Raw genomic sequence first — 15919 nt, forward strand, 5'->3', positions numbered from 1 at the left:
GAGGCGGCAGCCACGTTTACAAAGCAGAGGCCTTTATTAATGTGCCACAAATCCGGAGACACGGCGGGTTCTCTAGGTAACAAAACACCGACGTACAAAACCTTGCAGCGTCGCTCCCGCTATCCATACAAAATGATTGTCACATGGTGTGGAGTAAGGCTGGGTGGGGGGAGGGAAGCAAGGAGGAGGGACCAGATGGCGTGCCCCCAAAGCGGGGCAGGGCACAGTGCCATCGCGGCTGCTGGCAGGTTGCGGGGCCCAGGGCGGGCTGGCGAGGCGGACCTCGGTTTCATTCAGCTGTGACGTGGGAGGTGACGGCATGCGAGCTGCATGATGTCCTGGGTGACCCCCAGGGGCCAGCCGTCCTTAGCCTCAATGACAAGGGCGCCCACTGCCAACGGGAGTCTGGCCCGCGGCATCCATCCCATCCCCCACACCGGGGGCCTCAACGACCCTGGGGCCCCTCCCCGGTTCCCGGGGGGAAGGGACTAGAATGAGGCCCAGGCACTGAGGGCAGGGGACCTATCCTCCTTTGTAAGCTGTCCCTCGACTCCTGCTTCCAAAATACCCATTTCAATACACAAATGCTAAAAGGCACCCAATTGTGCAAATAAATAAAGTTCCTTCTCTGGAGAGGGCAGAGGGTTACGGCCTGGTGCAGGGCTGCCTGGATTGGCTGGTGCCCCTCCAGAGCCGGAGAGGACGATGCCAGTCTCCTGATGCCCCATGGAGGTCTCACTGGTTCATTGTTTCCCCAAAGGGCTGTGCTTTAAAAACAAAGCCACCCCCCCCCCGGGAGGGGCACAGCTGTGCAGCGTCATCGGGGCCGCCCGAGAAGGCTCGGCCTTGCAGATGGCCGGGGAGAGACTGGGGGGAAGGGGGCGAGCCAGCATGGCACCCCTGGGATCAGGCCGAGGACCTTCTGCCCACCCACCTTGCTAAGTTCTGGAAGGCAGTGGAGGCAGCTGGGAAGCCGGGGGAGGGGCAGGAAGCCCAGGCTGGGTCGGCAGCCCAGGAGAGCTGACCTTGGAGCTCCCTGTGCTCTGACACCGCTTCTGCCGCGCCCACTGAAGCGGCCCCCCAACCGCCTTCTCTGGATTCGAGCACCGGCCCTGCCCCAGCCATGCCGACCTCAGCGAGCACTCCCACGAGACACGGGGGAGCTCGGTTAACCGAGAGCTCAACCCGACCTACTTGTGCACCACCCACCCACCCCCGCCCCGCCCCCGTTCTGGCCTCGGTCGAGTCCACGGAGGTGACTGCTCAAGGCGCGGGGGGGGGGGGGGAGCGGTCCACGTGGACTGGCAGGGGCCCAGCCACAGGGCTGCTGTGGACGTCCCAGTAGGCCCCTTCCCAGCAGCAGAACCTAATGCACGATGTGAAGGGGCTGCCGCTGTCTTTAGCAGAATCCCGTGTTACCCAAGATGTGTCTCTGCTTGAACAAGACGATCGCAAGGAAAAGGGACTTGGTGGAGAAAGCCCATCTCGGGAACTGGTCCGGGGTGGTAGCCGTCAGCCTGGCCTCTTCTCGCTTTCCTCCTCCCGCTGGGCCGAGGCTCTCAAGGAGGCCATGTCAGGATTTGCAGCAACAAGGGTTAAACCGAAGGAAGCGTGGGATGTGGGAGAGAAGGCTTACAGAGCCAGGATGTGAAATTCGCACAATCTCGCGCTGCCCAGCGCCGGCTAATTGGGATCTGACCACACGGGTATAATCACACCCCTTGATTACTCTTTCCATTAGGACCTAGGCACTGCTCCCCCAAAGGAATGTTCTATTACATTATCATATATATAGAAATACTAACCCCGAGGATGTAGGTTCTTTCCATCCTAAGTGGTTTCGTCCCTAAAGCAGGGCACAGAAACCCCGTGACGCGGGCCACAGGGAAAGTTACTGGGGAAGCTGTCAGCTGGGACGTGAGTGTGAGAGCAGCATCGGGAAGACGGTCTGGCTCTGGCCTGGGGAGGGGCTGGCCCACTTTGAAGGCGAGCCCTGCAGAGATCGGCAGGATCTATCCAAGTGCTCTTCTTCTGAAGAGGCCTTCTGGAACTTTCCACATTAGGAAGAGCTCACGGTGGCCTGACCGCCCCCCAAACCAAAGTGACTTCTGGGGTTAAGGAAGACAGGGCAAGGTGGTTGCACAGCAAACCCCGTCTTGTCTTTTTCTCTTCCTATATATAAATATGTGCATATATATGGGTGTGTGTGTGCGTGTGTGTGTGCACGCGCGCACACACACACCTTTTTTTTTTTTTTCTTCAATACATCGTAGTAAAATAATACTATTGTGTTATTGCATAGAAGGGATGGCTGCCGCAGGCTGGGGTTAGGTGATGGTCTGGGAGCGCTGGCGGCTGCCTGGGAGCTGCGGGGTGGAGGGGGCCTGGCGGCTGCCGCTGAGCTGTCGCCGCTGTTCCTCTTGCTTACGGGCATGTTCCTCGAACCACTCCTAGAGCAGAGCGCAGACAGGGCGCTGAGCCGGCTGCACTCCTCCCCGCCAGCCCTGCCCCCCCCCCCCCCCCCCCCCACACCCCAGCACACAGTGGGCAACAGGGGCCTCAGGACGGAGGGGGAGGGGCTGCAAGTCACCCAACAGTGACCGCAGGGTCCCCTGAGCCCTGGACCTACTGGGAATCCGGAATATGGCCCAAACAGAAAAATTACAGTGAAATCTTTCCCTATTGAGGCGCCTGGGTGGCTCAGTCGGTTTAGCGCCCGACTCTCGATTTCAGCTCAGGTCGTGATCTCGCAGTTCACGAGTTCGAGCCCCGCGTTGGGCTCTGCGTGGATGGTGTGGAGCCTGCTTGGGATTCTCTCTCTCCCTCCCTCTCAAAACAAAGAAAGAAAGAAATCTTTCCCTTATTAATTACAGGCTTGCACACCTCCTTGGAAACATTCTCCTTGGCACATATCAACTCTTTAAGAGAAGCCCAGGCACTTAGTAATCATCCTCTGTGAACCCAATCTCTTGTCCTTCACAAAGGGATTCCCCGCTGTCGCCCCTTTTGGGCTTGGCAGGAACGGTGTCCTCGTGAAACACCTGAGAAAAGCGAGGCTCAGAAGTTGCAGAAAAGCCAGATGAACTGGGTGAAGCACCTCCCCTAACTCCCACGTTGCCTGCATGCCCTCCAATAAGGCTGTGAAAGCATTTTGGAAAAAAAAAAAAAAAATGCCACCTGCCTAAGACCGTTGTCACGTCACCCACGGTTTGCAGGGATGGGTATTCAGGTATCGAGGAATTAAAAAACCTCCCTTAACGTTTTTAAAGAGTCTGAACCACAGAACTTGACGGCTTAAAAAAAGACTGAGATGGGCTTCTTCTGTGGCCCAGGACTGAACGGGGCGGGGGGGGGGGGGGAACTGAGGCTGGGAGTGGACGGACGGGCAGAGGACAAAGGACAAGGCCTGCAGCTGAGCGCGTGCCCCCGTGAAGCCGTCTCCTCTGCTTTGGGCCGGAGATGGCCCCCCTTCCACAGGCGGGAACGGACCGGCACTCTCCCCCCGGGTTTCACGAAGCCAAAGCCCCTGCTGGTTTCGCGCCCCTGTGACTCCTGCTTCCTGAGCCGCCACGTGTCTGTTTGCCCCTGGCGTTTTCACAGAGAGCGCGTGACTCAGCTCTGGGGACTGCAGCCTCCCTGCCTTTTGGGCGTGGACACTGGTCATCACCGTCCCAGTGAAAACAGGATTTTCAGCTGCCGGAATGCCAGCAACGGCACCGTCACGCAAGCGGCACGGGAGACCGTCCCCCGAGCCCTGGGCCCCGGAGACCGAACAGAAGGCTTTATATATATATATAAAACTTCTCCCTTCTCTTAAATGAGAACAAAAATAAGACCCCAAACGGGCACGTGGGTGGCTCAGTCAACTAAGCATCCAATACTTGATTTCAGCTAGGTCATGATCTCGCGGTTTGTGGGTTCGAGCCTCGCGTCCGGTTCTGTGCTGAGTGTGGAGCCTGCTTGGGATTCTCACTCTCTGCCCCTCCCCTGCTTGTGCTCACTCTCTCTCTCTCTCTCAAAATAGATAAACATTACCAAAAAAACCAAAAAACAAAAACCCAAACAGCCAAAAGAGCCAAGAGACCCAAGGACACGGCAGAACCCGATGGACCTGAGGAGAGGCGCCCTGGCCTGCGCAGCACGGCCCCCGCACCCCCTCGTGCCCATCTGTCTCCTGCGGGACACGCTGCACCTGCGGTTCTGGCTCAGAGCGAGGAAGGGAGGTGACGTCCTGGTGGCCGTGCCGTAGGGAAACAGCACACCACAGCTGCTTGTGCTGGGGGAGGACTGAGGGTTCGCGGTTGAGCCCACATCCCGCCCGACCCTGAGTCCCAGACGCCACTGGCGGCGGCCCCGACGGACGGCCCCGATCCCCCCCCCTTAGCCAGCGCCGCTCCACACTCGGGGGGACGGGGCTGGGAGGGCGGCCCCGCCCGGCAGCCGGGAGGCCCACCCCCAGGCAGGAGCCGGCCGGGGCGAGGGCCGAGGCAGCGTGGGCAGGGGCGCTCCTACCTGAATCTCCTCTTGGTACATCTTTAGGCTCAGGTCACTTTTGGTCCTCGATCTCCGTCCCAGAAACACCACGGAGTTTTGCTAAAGAAGGGCGGAGGCTTAGGGACTGCCCGAGCTGGCCGGAGGGGAGCACGGTGGGGGAGGGCCTACGCGAAGCTCAAACCCGCCCCCTCCGCTGGAAGCGGCCCTGAGGCTCCTCACCTCGTGTCTCTCCATCTGAGAGAGGACCTTCAGCAGCCGGCTGACGTCCGAGGTGGCTCCTCGCACCTCCCGGTAGAGCTCCAGGACGGCAACCAGCTCCTCTTTGGAGATCTCCGTCTCCAGGGTGATGCCTCCGTCAACTGTGGGAGGGGAGCCGGCGCTGGGAAGGAGCCTGGGGCTCAGAGCCCCCGGTCTGCCTTGGTCCACTTCAGCCATCCTCCCTGCTGCCCCGGGGGGGGGGGGGGGGGGTCCCGAGGTTCTCTCTCTGAGCGAAACCGCACCCCCCACCCCCTGCCGTGTGGCACTCTCGTCCTGCCCCTTCCCTTCCCTTCCCTTTGCTGCGGCTGGCAGGACGGCTGGTTGGGCCAGCAGCTTCTAGGGGACAGAGGTTATGGCAGGGAGTCTGGGCAAACAGCAAATGATCCCGTGGCCTGAGGGGACCGCGATTTGGAGACGAGTAATCGGTATGTGGTGGCTCTGGAGGACGGGGCAAGAATGATCAGTACGCGTCAGCCCTGCACCCTGGAACAGGCGAGCCGGTGATCAGGGCTGCGAGCACCGAAGCTGCAGGAGGAGCCACCGGCGCGACATTTACGCCCCTCAAGTCTAGAACGACACTGTGGACGCAGGTGATGACAAAGAGGGTGACGAGTGTCTGGGAGGCGCAGGGAGGCGGGGCAGAGGGCGGCTGTGCTCGCAGGAAGCCTGTCCCTGCTGGGTGATTTTTCTAATCTCAGACACGTAACGTTTTTATTCTAAAAATGAGATCGAGGGCGTTCTTCGGTGGTGACGTGCGTGAAAATCAGCGTGAATGAGGGATGTCACAGGTCAGCCAGACAGGTATCAGCTGAGCTGCCAGAGGCCTGGACAAGTAGCCGAAGAGGACAGCCAAGACGCGGACAGTGGGGCAGCCAGCCGGGTGGGCAGCGGGGGACGCGTGGGCCGCAGCTGCCCGCACAGACCTTCCGAGTCCTGGTTCTTGCGGCTGTAGTTCATTCGGAAGACGAAGGCCTCGAGGATGAAGGCAACGATGATCGTCATCACCACCTGGCGGGGGGCAGGGGGCGTGAGCTGCCGTGGGGCCTGCACTCAGCAGAGCCCGTCGATGCCCGTTGCCCGGCCGGGCCCCTCCTCCCCGGGCTGCCACCACCCTGCAGGGGCAGCCGGAGACTCAGAAGTGAAGGGCGAGGGGCGAAGGGCGTGCTGGGGCCGGGGACCTACCATGGTCACGATGTAGAAAGTCATGAAGTACAGGCGGCTCCAGTGGGAGGTCTGAGAGGTGACACCTTCCTGGGGACACAGGGAGGCAGCCAGTGAGCAGGCGCCTGGGTGGGGCCGGGTCGCCGTGTACCCGGGCCCCTCCGTGGTCCCCCACATGGCCGGCTCTACACAGACCCTGCCTGATTGGCCTTGGGTTGTGGGAGACACAGGAGGGGGACCTCACTGCCCGGGTCTCAGAACTCCTCTGTGCTGCATGAGGCCCGGATGCTCCCCAGGACCGCGGGGTTCAAGACTAACGCGGGCGGTCTGTGCTCTAAGAGGCAGTGGCACTCGGAAGGGTTTAGGGAATGGGAAACAAAAGCCAACCACCCTTGCCACACCACCCCTTGGCCGAAGAGCCCCGGCCACAGTGGGGGGGAGGACGGAAACCCACAGGCTAATGGGCATCTCCTGGCCGCCAGGGGCTGTACGGGGGGCAGGGATGGAACCCATGTCTAGCAGATGCAGAGGGGCGGCTCCTGGGGCCCAGCCCCGACAGTGGGCTCTCGGCAGAACCCCAACCCTGTGTGACCCAGGACCCCATCGGGGAACACAAGAGCGACGCATCCCATCCAGGGCCGGGCAAGACCACAGGTGGTCTCAGAGGCTGGTGGGAAGACGCCCCCCCAGGAGCTGACCGAGGTCCTTACCATGATGATGTACCAGTTGTTGACAACTGTGAGCTCGAACAAGGTCACTGCCAAAGGGAAGGGAGGAGGAGGAGTGTTTTGATCAGGCTCGCTTTTTCAAAGTCCGTCTCAGGTGGCCTGTCTCCGCCTCTCCTGGGTACCGTGCACCTAACTGATGGCATCCCACCTGCCAGCTTGGGCTGTGAGTTCCAGAAGTGAGCGCCACCCCCCACCCCCCGACTCCCACCCCACAGGAAGCGCGGCAAACTTGGCCTGTCCCCAAAAGGGCGTGCCTCCTGCCTCAGCTGCCTGTGACCAACCAGGGCTGGGGGTGGATGGCGGGGAAAGAGCAGGCAGACCTTGCTCGGTAGAGATCTGGGATGCCCCGAGGGGGCTCCCCTTCCTCTTGACCTATGCCCTGCTCCTGCCCCGGCCTCTCCACGGAGCAGAGCTCTGCAGGAGCAGAGCTGTGTGGGCCTGAGCCTGGGTCAGTGCAGGCACCGTGGCAGGTTGGTGTGGCTGCGCCCCACCCTGCGGTGTGGGGTTGTGACGGGGGGTGGGGTCCCCAGCATCGGGCTGTACCCCTTCCGGCAAAGCGCGGGGCTCTTCTGCTCCCAGGAGTGAGACCTGGCGGTGAGTGAGGGCTCGCGTCTGGCCTGGACCGCACCCCTGGGACCGGGCAAACCACAGGCTCCACTGAGGCTCGAGGGGACTCGGGAGAGTGTGGCAAACGGCTGGGGGAGGGGAGGCCTCAGACAGCTCTGCTCCGCCGTGTCTGGGGCCTGCGGTGACAGAGGCGGTGTGCCCCGGGGACTGTCCTGCTCGGGGCCCCTACACTCACCGAAGCTGTTCAGGATGTTGTCAAAGTTATTGAGATAATAGTAGCCTTCGTCCACAACAGTCCCGTTGCCCACGGTGTGATTGAGCCAGCGGTAGGCGTCGGCCACTGTGCTGGTACTGGCCAGGGAAGCAGAGGGAAAGTCACAGGGAAATGGGCCACCTCGACAGAGGACAAAAGTCCAAGGTCCGGGCAGGGAGCATCTGTCCCGGCCCAGCCCCCCGCATCCTCGCCCATGTTCCTGGCTCAAGGGAAGCCCTGGGCTCCTCTCACCTGTTGGGTGCTGGTGGGAGCCCCTAGGCCTGCCCCCTGCTTTTCTGTGTCCACTTGGCATTTCTCTGCTACCAGCAGCCTTCTCCCTCCCAGCTACCGGAGGGAGAAGCTGGGAAGGGTTCTCCCCAGGCTGGGATCTGCTCTAGAGCCTGTGTGCGGGGTAGTGCGCACGGAGCGGGAGCTCCTCGCCTGGCTGGAGTGCTCCGAAAGGTCGTCCCTGTCTGAGAGCTTATTCTCTGCCTTCCTTCCGGTCCTTCATGGCTGATCTGTTAACATTCATGCCAGAAATTCTACACCTCTGGTCCCGGGGCCCCCAGGGAACTTGTTCAGCAGGTAGTGCCCTGGTGACGGGGGCACCATAAAGTTTGGGGCGCCGGGGTGCCTGGGTGGCTCAGTCGGTTGAGCGTCCGACTCTGGCTCACTCAGGTCACGATCTCACGGTCCGTGGGTTCAAGCCCCCCATCGGGCTCTGCACTGACAGTTCGGAGCCTGGAGCCTGCTTCGCATTCTGTGTCTCCCTGTCTCTCTGCCCCTCCCCTGCTCATGCTCTGTCTCTCTCTGTCTCAAAACTAAACAAAAACATTAAAAAAAAAAAAAAAAAGTTTGGGCCTCCTGCTATCGGCCTCTGGTTCTGGGCTCAGCCTGACGCTCGGAAGGGCTACCAGCGTCTTAGGAAGGAGTTTGTGCTTGAGGCCTCCCGGGCCAGATTTTAAAGAGAACACTGCGAATCCAGAGTTAATGCTTTCAATGTGGTGGCTTGCAGAAAGGGAGAGGTCGTGGAGGCTGTGCGCTCCACCCCTGTCCCCAGAGGCCTTCCTGCGGGTGTCCACTTGTCTCATGCCAACAGGCCGCCGGAGATGATGTGTCTGCCCAGCCCCCCCCCCCCCGCCCCCAGACAAGTGGGAGGAAGCCACGGGACTCGGGCCCCAAGCCCCAGGCCGCTCCTGGTTCTGCAGCAGCCTGAAGACCGCCTCAGCCCCAAGGGCGAGGTGACAGAGGCCTGCTTGGGGACAGGGACACCTGCTCAGATGTCACTGCTTCAGAGACAGCCCTCTCTGATCCCAGGTCCCTCGCTTAGCTACTGCGCTGAACTGAGCCAGTGAAAGCAAGGCCAAGGGATTCCCAGGCCTTGAAAGCGTGTCGCGGCTGGGAGAGGTGTGCCCGAGGCCCCTGAGCTGGGGGCGACCTGCTCAGTGGGGCTGGCTCGGGCCCCCCCCCCCCACCCCGGCAGAGACACAGGCTCGCTGGGGGGCGGGCAGGGCCGGGCCCCGCCGAGTACTCACTTGCAGCAGTTGGGGTAGAGAATGCCGCAGAAGAATTCCATGCCCACGATGGCGAAGGAGTAGTAGAAGATGAGCAGGGTGAGGCCCAGGCTGGGGAGGAGGGTCAGAAGGGACAGGGCGACTTAGGGCCAGGCAGGAGAGCCCAGCGCCTCCGGCGGCCCCGGCGTCCTCAGACCCACTGAGCTGACTGACAGACAGGCATGCCCCTAGCCAGGTTTACCAGCTGGAAAGTGCCTGCAGGGAAGGGGCCTCGTGATTCAGGTCTGGGGTCAAAAACGGCTCGAATCAGGACTCTAGGAACAGATGCCCCTTCACCAGAGATTCACCCCTTACCTGTGAAGGTAGACTCACAGGTGACCCCTTACCTGTGAACGTAGACACAGGCGGTAAGTGAGTTGACAGCTCCCTGCCCTCCCTACTAGATATTTCAGACAGGTCAGAGGAGAGAAGTGGCGCCAGGGAGACGCGTGGTGGCCAACATCTCAGCTCCTTGGAGACCCGTCAGACTCTCCGCGTCAGTCCTTTCCGGGCCTCCCCCCGCCCCGCCCGGCGCCCCCCCCCCCCCCCGACGGCTGCCCAGCCGCCCCCTCGGGGGCACAAGCCTCACGGCGCCTGGCCCTGGAGCCCAGAGGCGGGGCAGTACCTGGCCATGCGCGGCAGCAGCTCAAACATGGTGTCCAGCACGTTGCGGTACCTCTTCTTCAGCTTGAACAACCTGAGGGACGAGAGCAGGTGGCGCTCAGGGGCCGGCACGGCCGCAGCCCCGCTCCTCGACCGGGGGGCCTCTCTGCCCCAGGCCCGGTGGCCCTCGGGGCCCTGGGAAGGGGCAGCGGTGGGGCCGGGACACCAAGGCTGGATGGCCCTCCCCGGAGGGACCCGGAACCCGCCGTGTCCCCCCAGTCTCTCGCTAACGGCGATTTGCCGCAATTTTCTTTTGGAGCCAGGAGGCTCTGTGAGGGGCAAGGCCTGGCTCGGGACGGGGTGGCAAACCTCGGAAAGAAGGGACCGGAAGCCACGCCCACAGAGGAGCCTGGCGAGGGACGGGTCATCGGTAAAGGAAGGACGCCCTGCGTGGGGAGGACACAGACGTTCGCCTGACCCCGGCCACCACCCTGGGGCATGGCCACAGGGTCTTCTAGAGACACTGCCCTGGCTGCCCCCACACCTCCACCTCTCCTCCCAGGAAGGCCATGTATGGGGTCGTGCCCCTCGCACCATCAGGGGCCATGGCCTTCTGGTTTATGACTCTGAGCATGTCTGTTTCCGTGGCTACAGCAGATTTCACCGCAGGCCGGGTTCACCCAAGCCGCGGGCCACATTTCTCCTCCACAGTCAGAGGCTACTGGTCCCGGTGACGGTGACGGGAGGAGACGGGCGGGCCGCACATCCCCACAGGAAGGCGACAGGGGCCGGGTGCCGTCATAGGAGGGTGAGTCTCTGACACCAGGCTTGCGAACCTTCTGGCTCCTTCCGGCCACTTCCCAGATCAGTCCCCAGGCCTTCCCACCCTCCCCCTGCCCGCCTCTCCCCAGCCCCAGCCCCGTCACCTCAGCAGCTGGAGGGGACGCAGGACCACTATGAAATAAAAGGGCTCCATGTTGAAGGCCAGAGCCAGCAGTCCCAGGAACGCAAACACGGTCACAGAGAAGTCGAACCTGGGAGGGAGAGGAAGGAGCCACGGGCCATTGGGCCCGTCCTGCCCGGAGCCTGCCTCCCTCCCACGGTGCCCCGCTCCCCAGCCCCATTCTCAACGCTCCCTTCCAAGGAGCCCACCCGCCAACCTCAGCAAAAGCAGAGGGTGCCCAGCAGTGGCCCGCAGCCGCACAGCTCAGGAAGCAGCTTCCTGCCGCCTGGGGGTTTCCGCGGCCGGCCTGGCCAGCCCTCCAGGCATAGCACGTACAGCAGGGATCAGAAATGCCCAGAACCGCCCCCTCTCCCCACCAAGGTCCTGCACCGGTCTAACGCCGTACGTCGGGTTCTGTGGGTGACCACCCACCCCGGTGAGGTTATGGAGGAAAAGGGCGGGATTGCCACCTGGAGCCCAGCCAGCCCTGCCCCAGACAGGGCCTCTGTCCTCTGCACACGTGTGTTACGGCCCTGAAAACAGCAATGGTGCGCACGCGACCACTGTTCCTCCTCGACTCCTGTTTGTCAGGACTGAGACCTTGTGAGGATAGCCTGATATCACGGGCGAGTCAACTTAAGCGGGCGGGAGGTGGCCTCTGCGGTCTCCGTGGGGACAGGGACAGGGGCCACTCGGGTCTCGTCACCACCCCCAACCGGCTGCTGCTCCTTCTCTGTCGGTATCGTGGTTTCCATGGGGGAGGCAGGAGCTTCGTCGTCAGGGGCGGGTGCAGGGGCCGAATGACTCAGGAAGAGCCGGCCTAAGGCCCCTTAAGACGCCACGTCCCGGAGGAACGGGCCAAGGGACCCGAGAGTAAGACAAGAGCCTGACCCTGGCGTGTCCCGGAGCCACAGACGGAGCTGTACCGGGGACGAAGGCCTCGCCCTGTCCCCGCCCCCTCCTCCTGTCACCGCAGAAAGGTGTGCTGCGGGTGTGCGGGGAGAGGGCCTCTCTTGGTCGCGGACGCGGGGAAGACACACACTCTGCACTCACAGATTCCACCCGGAGGACAGGTACTCAACGGGGCCCAGGCCAGCAACCTTCAGGAACAGCTCCACCCCGTAGACTGTGAACAGAAGGAGGCAGTTAGCAGCGGCCGGACCACAGCCTCTCCCACACCTGCCTTGGCTCCGTCCCCCCCCCTGAGGCTCTTCGGAGGTCTCCAGCCTCTGCGACAGGCCATGTCACACCCACACCGCCCCTCCCCCCGGGAGAGGCCCGGCCCAGAGGCTGGTCAACTGGGGCCACCTCCAGACAACCCCCAGAATGGGGCAGGTGAATGGGGCAGGGCGGTGCAGTGCGCTCAGGGACGTTCAGGCGTGAGAGGAGGAGGGGGAAGGTCAGGCAGAGCGGGGGGCACCAGGTGGACAAAACAACCTTGGCAGAGGCCCCAGGTAAGAAGGGGCCCAGGGCACCGGGGGGGGGGGGGCCGGGGAGCGGGTCGCTGTTCGGGGGGGCCGCAGGCCGGGGCGAGGGCGGAAGCTGAGCGGGCCCCGGGTGGCCAGGCAGTGTAAGTCACGCCCAGGATGGGGACGGGATCCGGAGGGCGGCGGCGAAGCGCAAAAGAGCTTTGGACGGGGGTGGAACGGGATCAGACTCAACTCCTGCTCCATTCTCCCCAGGCTTCCCTGTCTTCGAGGAGAGCCGCGAGGTCCCAAAGCAAATGAGGGTCCTCCCGGCCCGGCCATTCGGCAAAGCCACCGCCAGAAACCTACTCGTCAGGAAGACGACGTAACTCCAGGGCACGTGCTTGGAGAAGAAGTTCCCGCCTGTAAGACAGGAGGCGGGAGCTCAAGCTCAAAGGCACCAGGTGCGCCCACCCGAAGGCCGGTCGCCCAGCCAGGGCTCACCTTTCAGCGTGAAGGTCTCCACGAGGATCCACACCCCGTTGACGGCCACCACCAAGTCTGCAAACAGACAGGCTCGTGACAGACAGAGGAAGCACAGGCGGGTGTGCGAATCTCTAGCACACAGACGCAGCCCCCCCACCCCGGCCACGTTCCCCGGCAGCCCCGGGCGACGCCCCACACGCCCATGTGACAGGGGCTTCTCTCCGCTTCGTGCTTTTACCACGTGAGCTACAGCAGCCAGGGGTTTTGCGCAGGAAACAGCTATGGATTCCTAAAAACACCCTCGAGGTCACTGCTGTTGCCAAGTCCGTGTAAGAGGTGTTTGAGTATTAAAATGTTTGCTCTTCCCTAGATTTTAAGAATGGCTCCGTGAGGGGCACCTGGGGGGGTCCAGTCGATTAAGCGTCTGACTTCGGCTCAGGTCAGGATCTCACGGTTCGTGGGTTCGAGCCCCGCAGGGGGCTCTGTGCTGACCGCTCGGAGCCTGGAGCCTGCTTCGGATTCTGGGTCTCCCTCTCTCTCTGCCCCTCCCCCACTCATTCTCTGTCTCTCCCTCTCAAAAACAGACATTAAAAAAAATTTTAAATAAAAGAAAGGATGGGGCGCCTGGGTGGCTCAGTTGGTTAAGCGTCCGACTTCGGCTCAGGTCAGGATCTCACGGTTCGTGGGTTCGAGCCCCGTGTCGGGCTCTGTGCTGACAGTTTGGAGCCTGGAGCCTGCTTCGGATTCTGGGTCTCCCTCTCTCTCTGACCCTCCCCCATTCATGCTCTGTCTCTCTCTGTCTCAAAAATAAATAAACATTAAAAAAATTTTTTTAATTAAATAAAAAAGAAAAGAAAAGAAAGGCTACAGGAACCAGTTAGCAAAATTACGCATTCATTTGATCTTTCACATAGCAATCCCACTTCAAGGGATCCACTCTAGCGAGACACTAGCGAAACCCAAAACAATGTTACCGCAAGCCATTTGCGGGAGAGCTATCTGTGAGGGCAAAAGTCTAGAAATGACCTAAATGACCAACAGGGAACTGGTGGGATCAACTATGACATGTTCGTGAAATGGTGAAGTAGCAACTCTAAAAAGAAATGAGGAACGTCTCTATATATTACAATGGGAAGCAGTCTCCCGAATATATTTTTAAAAAAGCTGAAAAGGTGGGGAAGAAAGTGTAGCAAGTATGTGACTGTTTATTTAAGACACGGGGAGAGGCACGTATATGCATCTACTTAGAGTTTTTAAAAACTGGAAGAATAAACCAAAATAAAAGTTACCCATTTGAGGGGGGGGGGGGGTTGGCAGGATATAAATGAGACGTCCTTAAATATACTTTGTTTCATAGGTCCGACTTGGAACCACATAGATATTTCACATAAGTATAAAAGAAAAGTAAGTTTTAAAAAAGCAATCCTTGAAAATGAAAAATAAAACGAAATAAAGAAACCTAAATGTGTCTCCCGTCGGTGACATACCCACATGGGCGGGGGCGGGGAACTACCGCGACCTTGACGCACAATAATCTGAATGTCTATCCCTGGAGTGGCGTACTAGGGTCTGTGTTGTTGGGACAGTGTTGATATCATTTTCTGGAGATGGTTATGAGTCTACCGTGGGGTACAGCAAATGAGTAATTGTGTGAATGGTGCTGGGAAGCAAGATTTTAAGACTGGAAATCTGGATTTGAAAGAATGAGGAAGTTAAGTAAAAACACGGTAGTCCTGAATTTGAATTAGAAATGTCAGGGGGCGCCTGGGTGGCTCCGTCGGTTGAGTGTCCGACTCCAGCCCAGGTCACGGTCTCACGGCTTGTGGGTTCGAGCCCCGCGTCGGGCTCTGTGCTGGCAGCTCAGAGCCCGGAGCCTGCTTCGGATCCTGTGTCTCCCTCTCTCTCTGCCCCTCCCTCGCTCGTGCTCTGTCTCTCTCTTTCAAAAAAATAAACATTAAAAAAAAAATTTAATATGGAGAACAAACTGAGGGTTACTGGAGGGGTTGTGGGAGGGGGGATGGGCTAAATGGGTAAGGGGCATTAAGGAATCTACTCCTGAAATCATTGTTACACTATATGCTAACTAATTTGGATGTAAATTTTAAAAAATAAAAAATTAAAAAATTAATATTAAAAAGTTAAAGAAAGAAAGAAAGAAAGAAAGAAAGAAAGAAAGAAAGAAAGAAAGAAAGGTAGGTCAGGAGAAACTCCGGAAGTCCGGATACGGTTTATCTTCAAAGACAAAATCCCACCTCTGTCCATGGAAAGGCCTAGAAATAATAACCAACTCCAAGCAGTGAGCACTTCTAGCATTTCAAACTGTGGTCTCTAAACACCCTTTCCCGCTAAATGGAACCAGAGCTCCTTAGAAAGTCTCAGTTCAAGCAAACCTCCCAACTAGTACTGCCTGAGAGAACTTCCTGTGACAACAGAAATTCCCTTCTCTGTGCTAATTGGTAGTCATTAGCTGTATGTGGTGCTGAGCACTTGAAATGTGGCTACCGTGGCTGGGGAACTGAATTTTTCATTTTAGTTGCTTAAATATAAATAGCCACACATGGCTAGTTGCCACCACATTGGACAACACAAATCTAGATATAGTTACAGGAACCAAGCAACACGGGGAATACACAAAAACAAGACCGAAGGCCAAACAATCCCGTCTCTTCAACTGAATGTCGCAAGAGGGAAAAAAGGGATGGAAGAGAAACCTACAGACTGAGACAGACTTAAGTGGCAGAGCCACTGACCACATCCTGTGGTTCTGAAATCTGTGTCCGAAATCTCCAGGTCTGGGGAGGAGTCGAAGAGCCACAGTGAGGGTACGGACGGACAGAAAGACTGGCCGTGGGGGACCGCTGTTGAAGCCAGGTGACCGGGGATGCTCACGGTCATCTCCCCACTTTCATACCTGCTTGGAATTTGCTATAATAAAAAGTCAACAACATGGCTGCAGGGCTAATCTCTTGCCTCTCCACCTTCTGGAACAGTAAAAGACTCAGGCAGGAAGGGGCCCGGAGCTGTGGTATTTCACACTTACACATGAAATACTGGAAGGCCTTGGACTTCACAAGGATATTAATTCCTATTTGAAGAGAATAAATGTTAATAGCGAAATCTTCACGTGCAAGTACACCTTCCCCTACCGCACACTTCACACACGTGAGCAACCAGGGTGTTTGGGCCCAGGGGTGAGGAAGGAACGGCGTGCCGTCAGAGTGACCCCACGCTAGTGCTCAGGCAAGACCACACCGACAACAGCTGCTCTGGGGAGAGCCTGGGCAACCCAGAGCCAGGACGGAGCCTTCACTGCTGCTGGCCTTGACCCCGGACTATTTATTCATCCACTTGAGTGGCTATCATCCCACGGGATGGAAAACCCTCTACAGGATATGGGATAACAGCTGTGCCCCAAGCCCTAGCTGTGGGAGAAGTCACAAAATAGAACATACCCTCTTTACTCTCAC

At 59.4% G+C, this 15919-nt stretch overlaps 1 protein-coding gene across 3 annotated transcripts in view; it reads right to left on the minus strand.

The window, feature by feature from the left end:
* Positions 1-12: 12 nt before the first annotated feature.
* TPCN1 (two pore segment channel 1) overlaps positions 13-15919 on the minus strand; it is a 62377-nt gene continuing 46470 nt past the window's right edge. For 2 of the 3 annotated variants that reach the window (XM_030335692.1, XM_030335690.1), the window contains 14 exons: positions 15493-15537; positions 12471-12527; positions 12336-12389; positions 11614-11686; positions 10544-10651; positions 9640-9711; positions 8997-9086; positions 7444-7559; positions 6624-6670; positions 5935-6003; positions 5676-5760; positions 4714-4853; positions 4513-4593; positions 13-2450 (listed from right to left, as the gene is read on the minus strand). In XM_030335692.1, the coding sequence (XP_030191552.1) occupies positions 2328-2450; positions 4513-4593; positions 4714-4853; positions 5676-5760; positions 5935-6003; positions 6624-6670; positions 7444-7559; positions 8997-9086; positions 9640-9711; positions 10544-10651; positions 11614-11686; positions 12336-12389; positions 12471-12527; positions 15493-15537 (1160 nt within the window). In that variant the 3' untranslated portion in view covers positions 13-2327. Of the gene's footprint in view, positions 2451-4512; positions 4594-4713; positions 4854-5675; positions 5761-5934; positions 6004-6623; positions 6671-7184; positions 7272-7443; positions 7560-8996; positions 9087-9639; positions 9712-10543; positions 10652-11613; positions 11687-12335; positions 12390-12470; positions 12528-15492; positions 15538-15919 lie in introns of all 3 variants that reach the window. The other variant, XM_030335691.1, reaches the window with a different exon arrangement.

This window comes from Lynx canadensis, chromosome D3 (assembly GCF_007474595.2).
Source record: "Lynx canadensis isolate LIC74 chromosome D3, mLynCan4.pri.v2, whole genome shotgun sequence".
NCBI classification, from domain to species: domain Eukaryota; kingdom Metazoa; phylum Chordata; class Mammalia; order Carnivora; family Felidae; genus Lynx; species Lynx canadensis.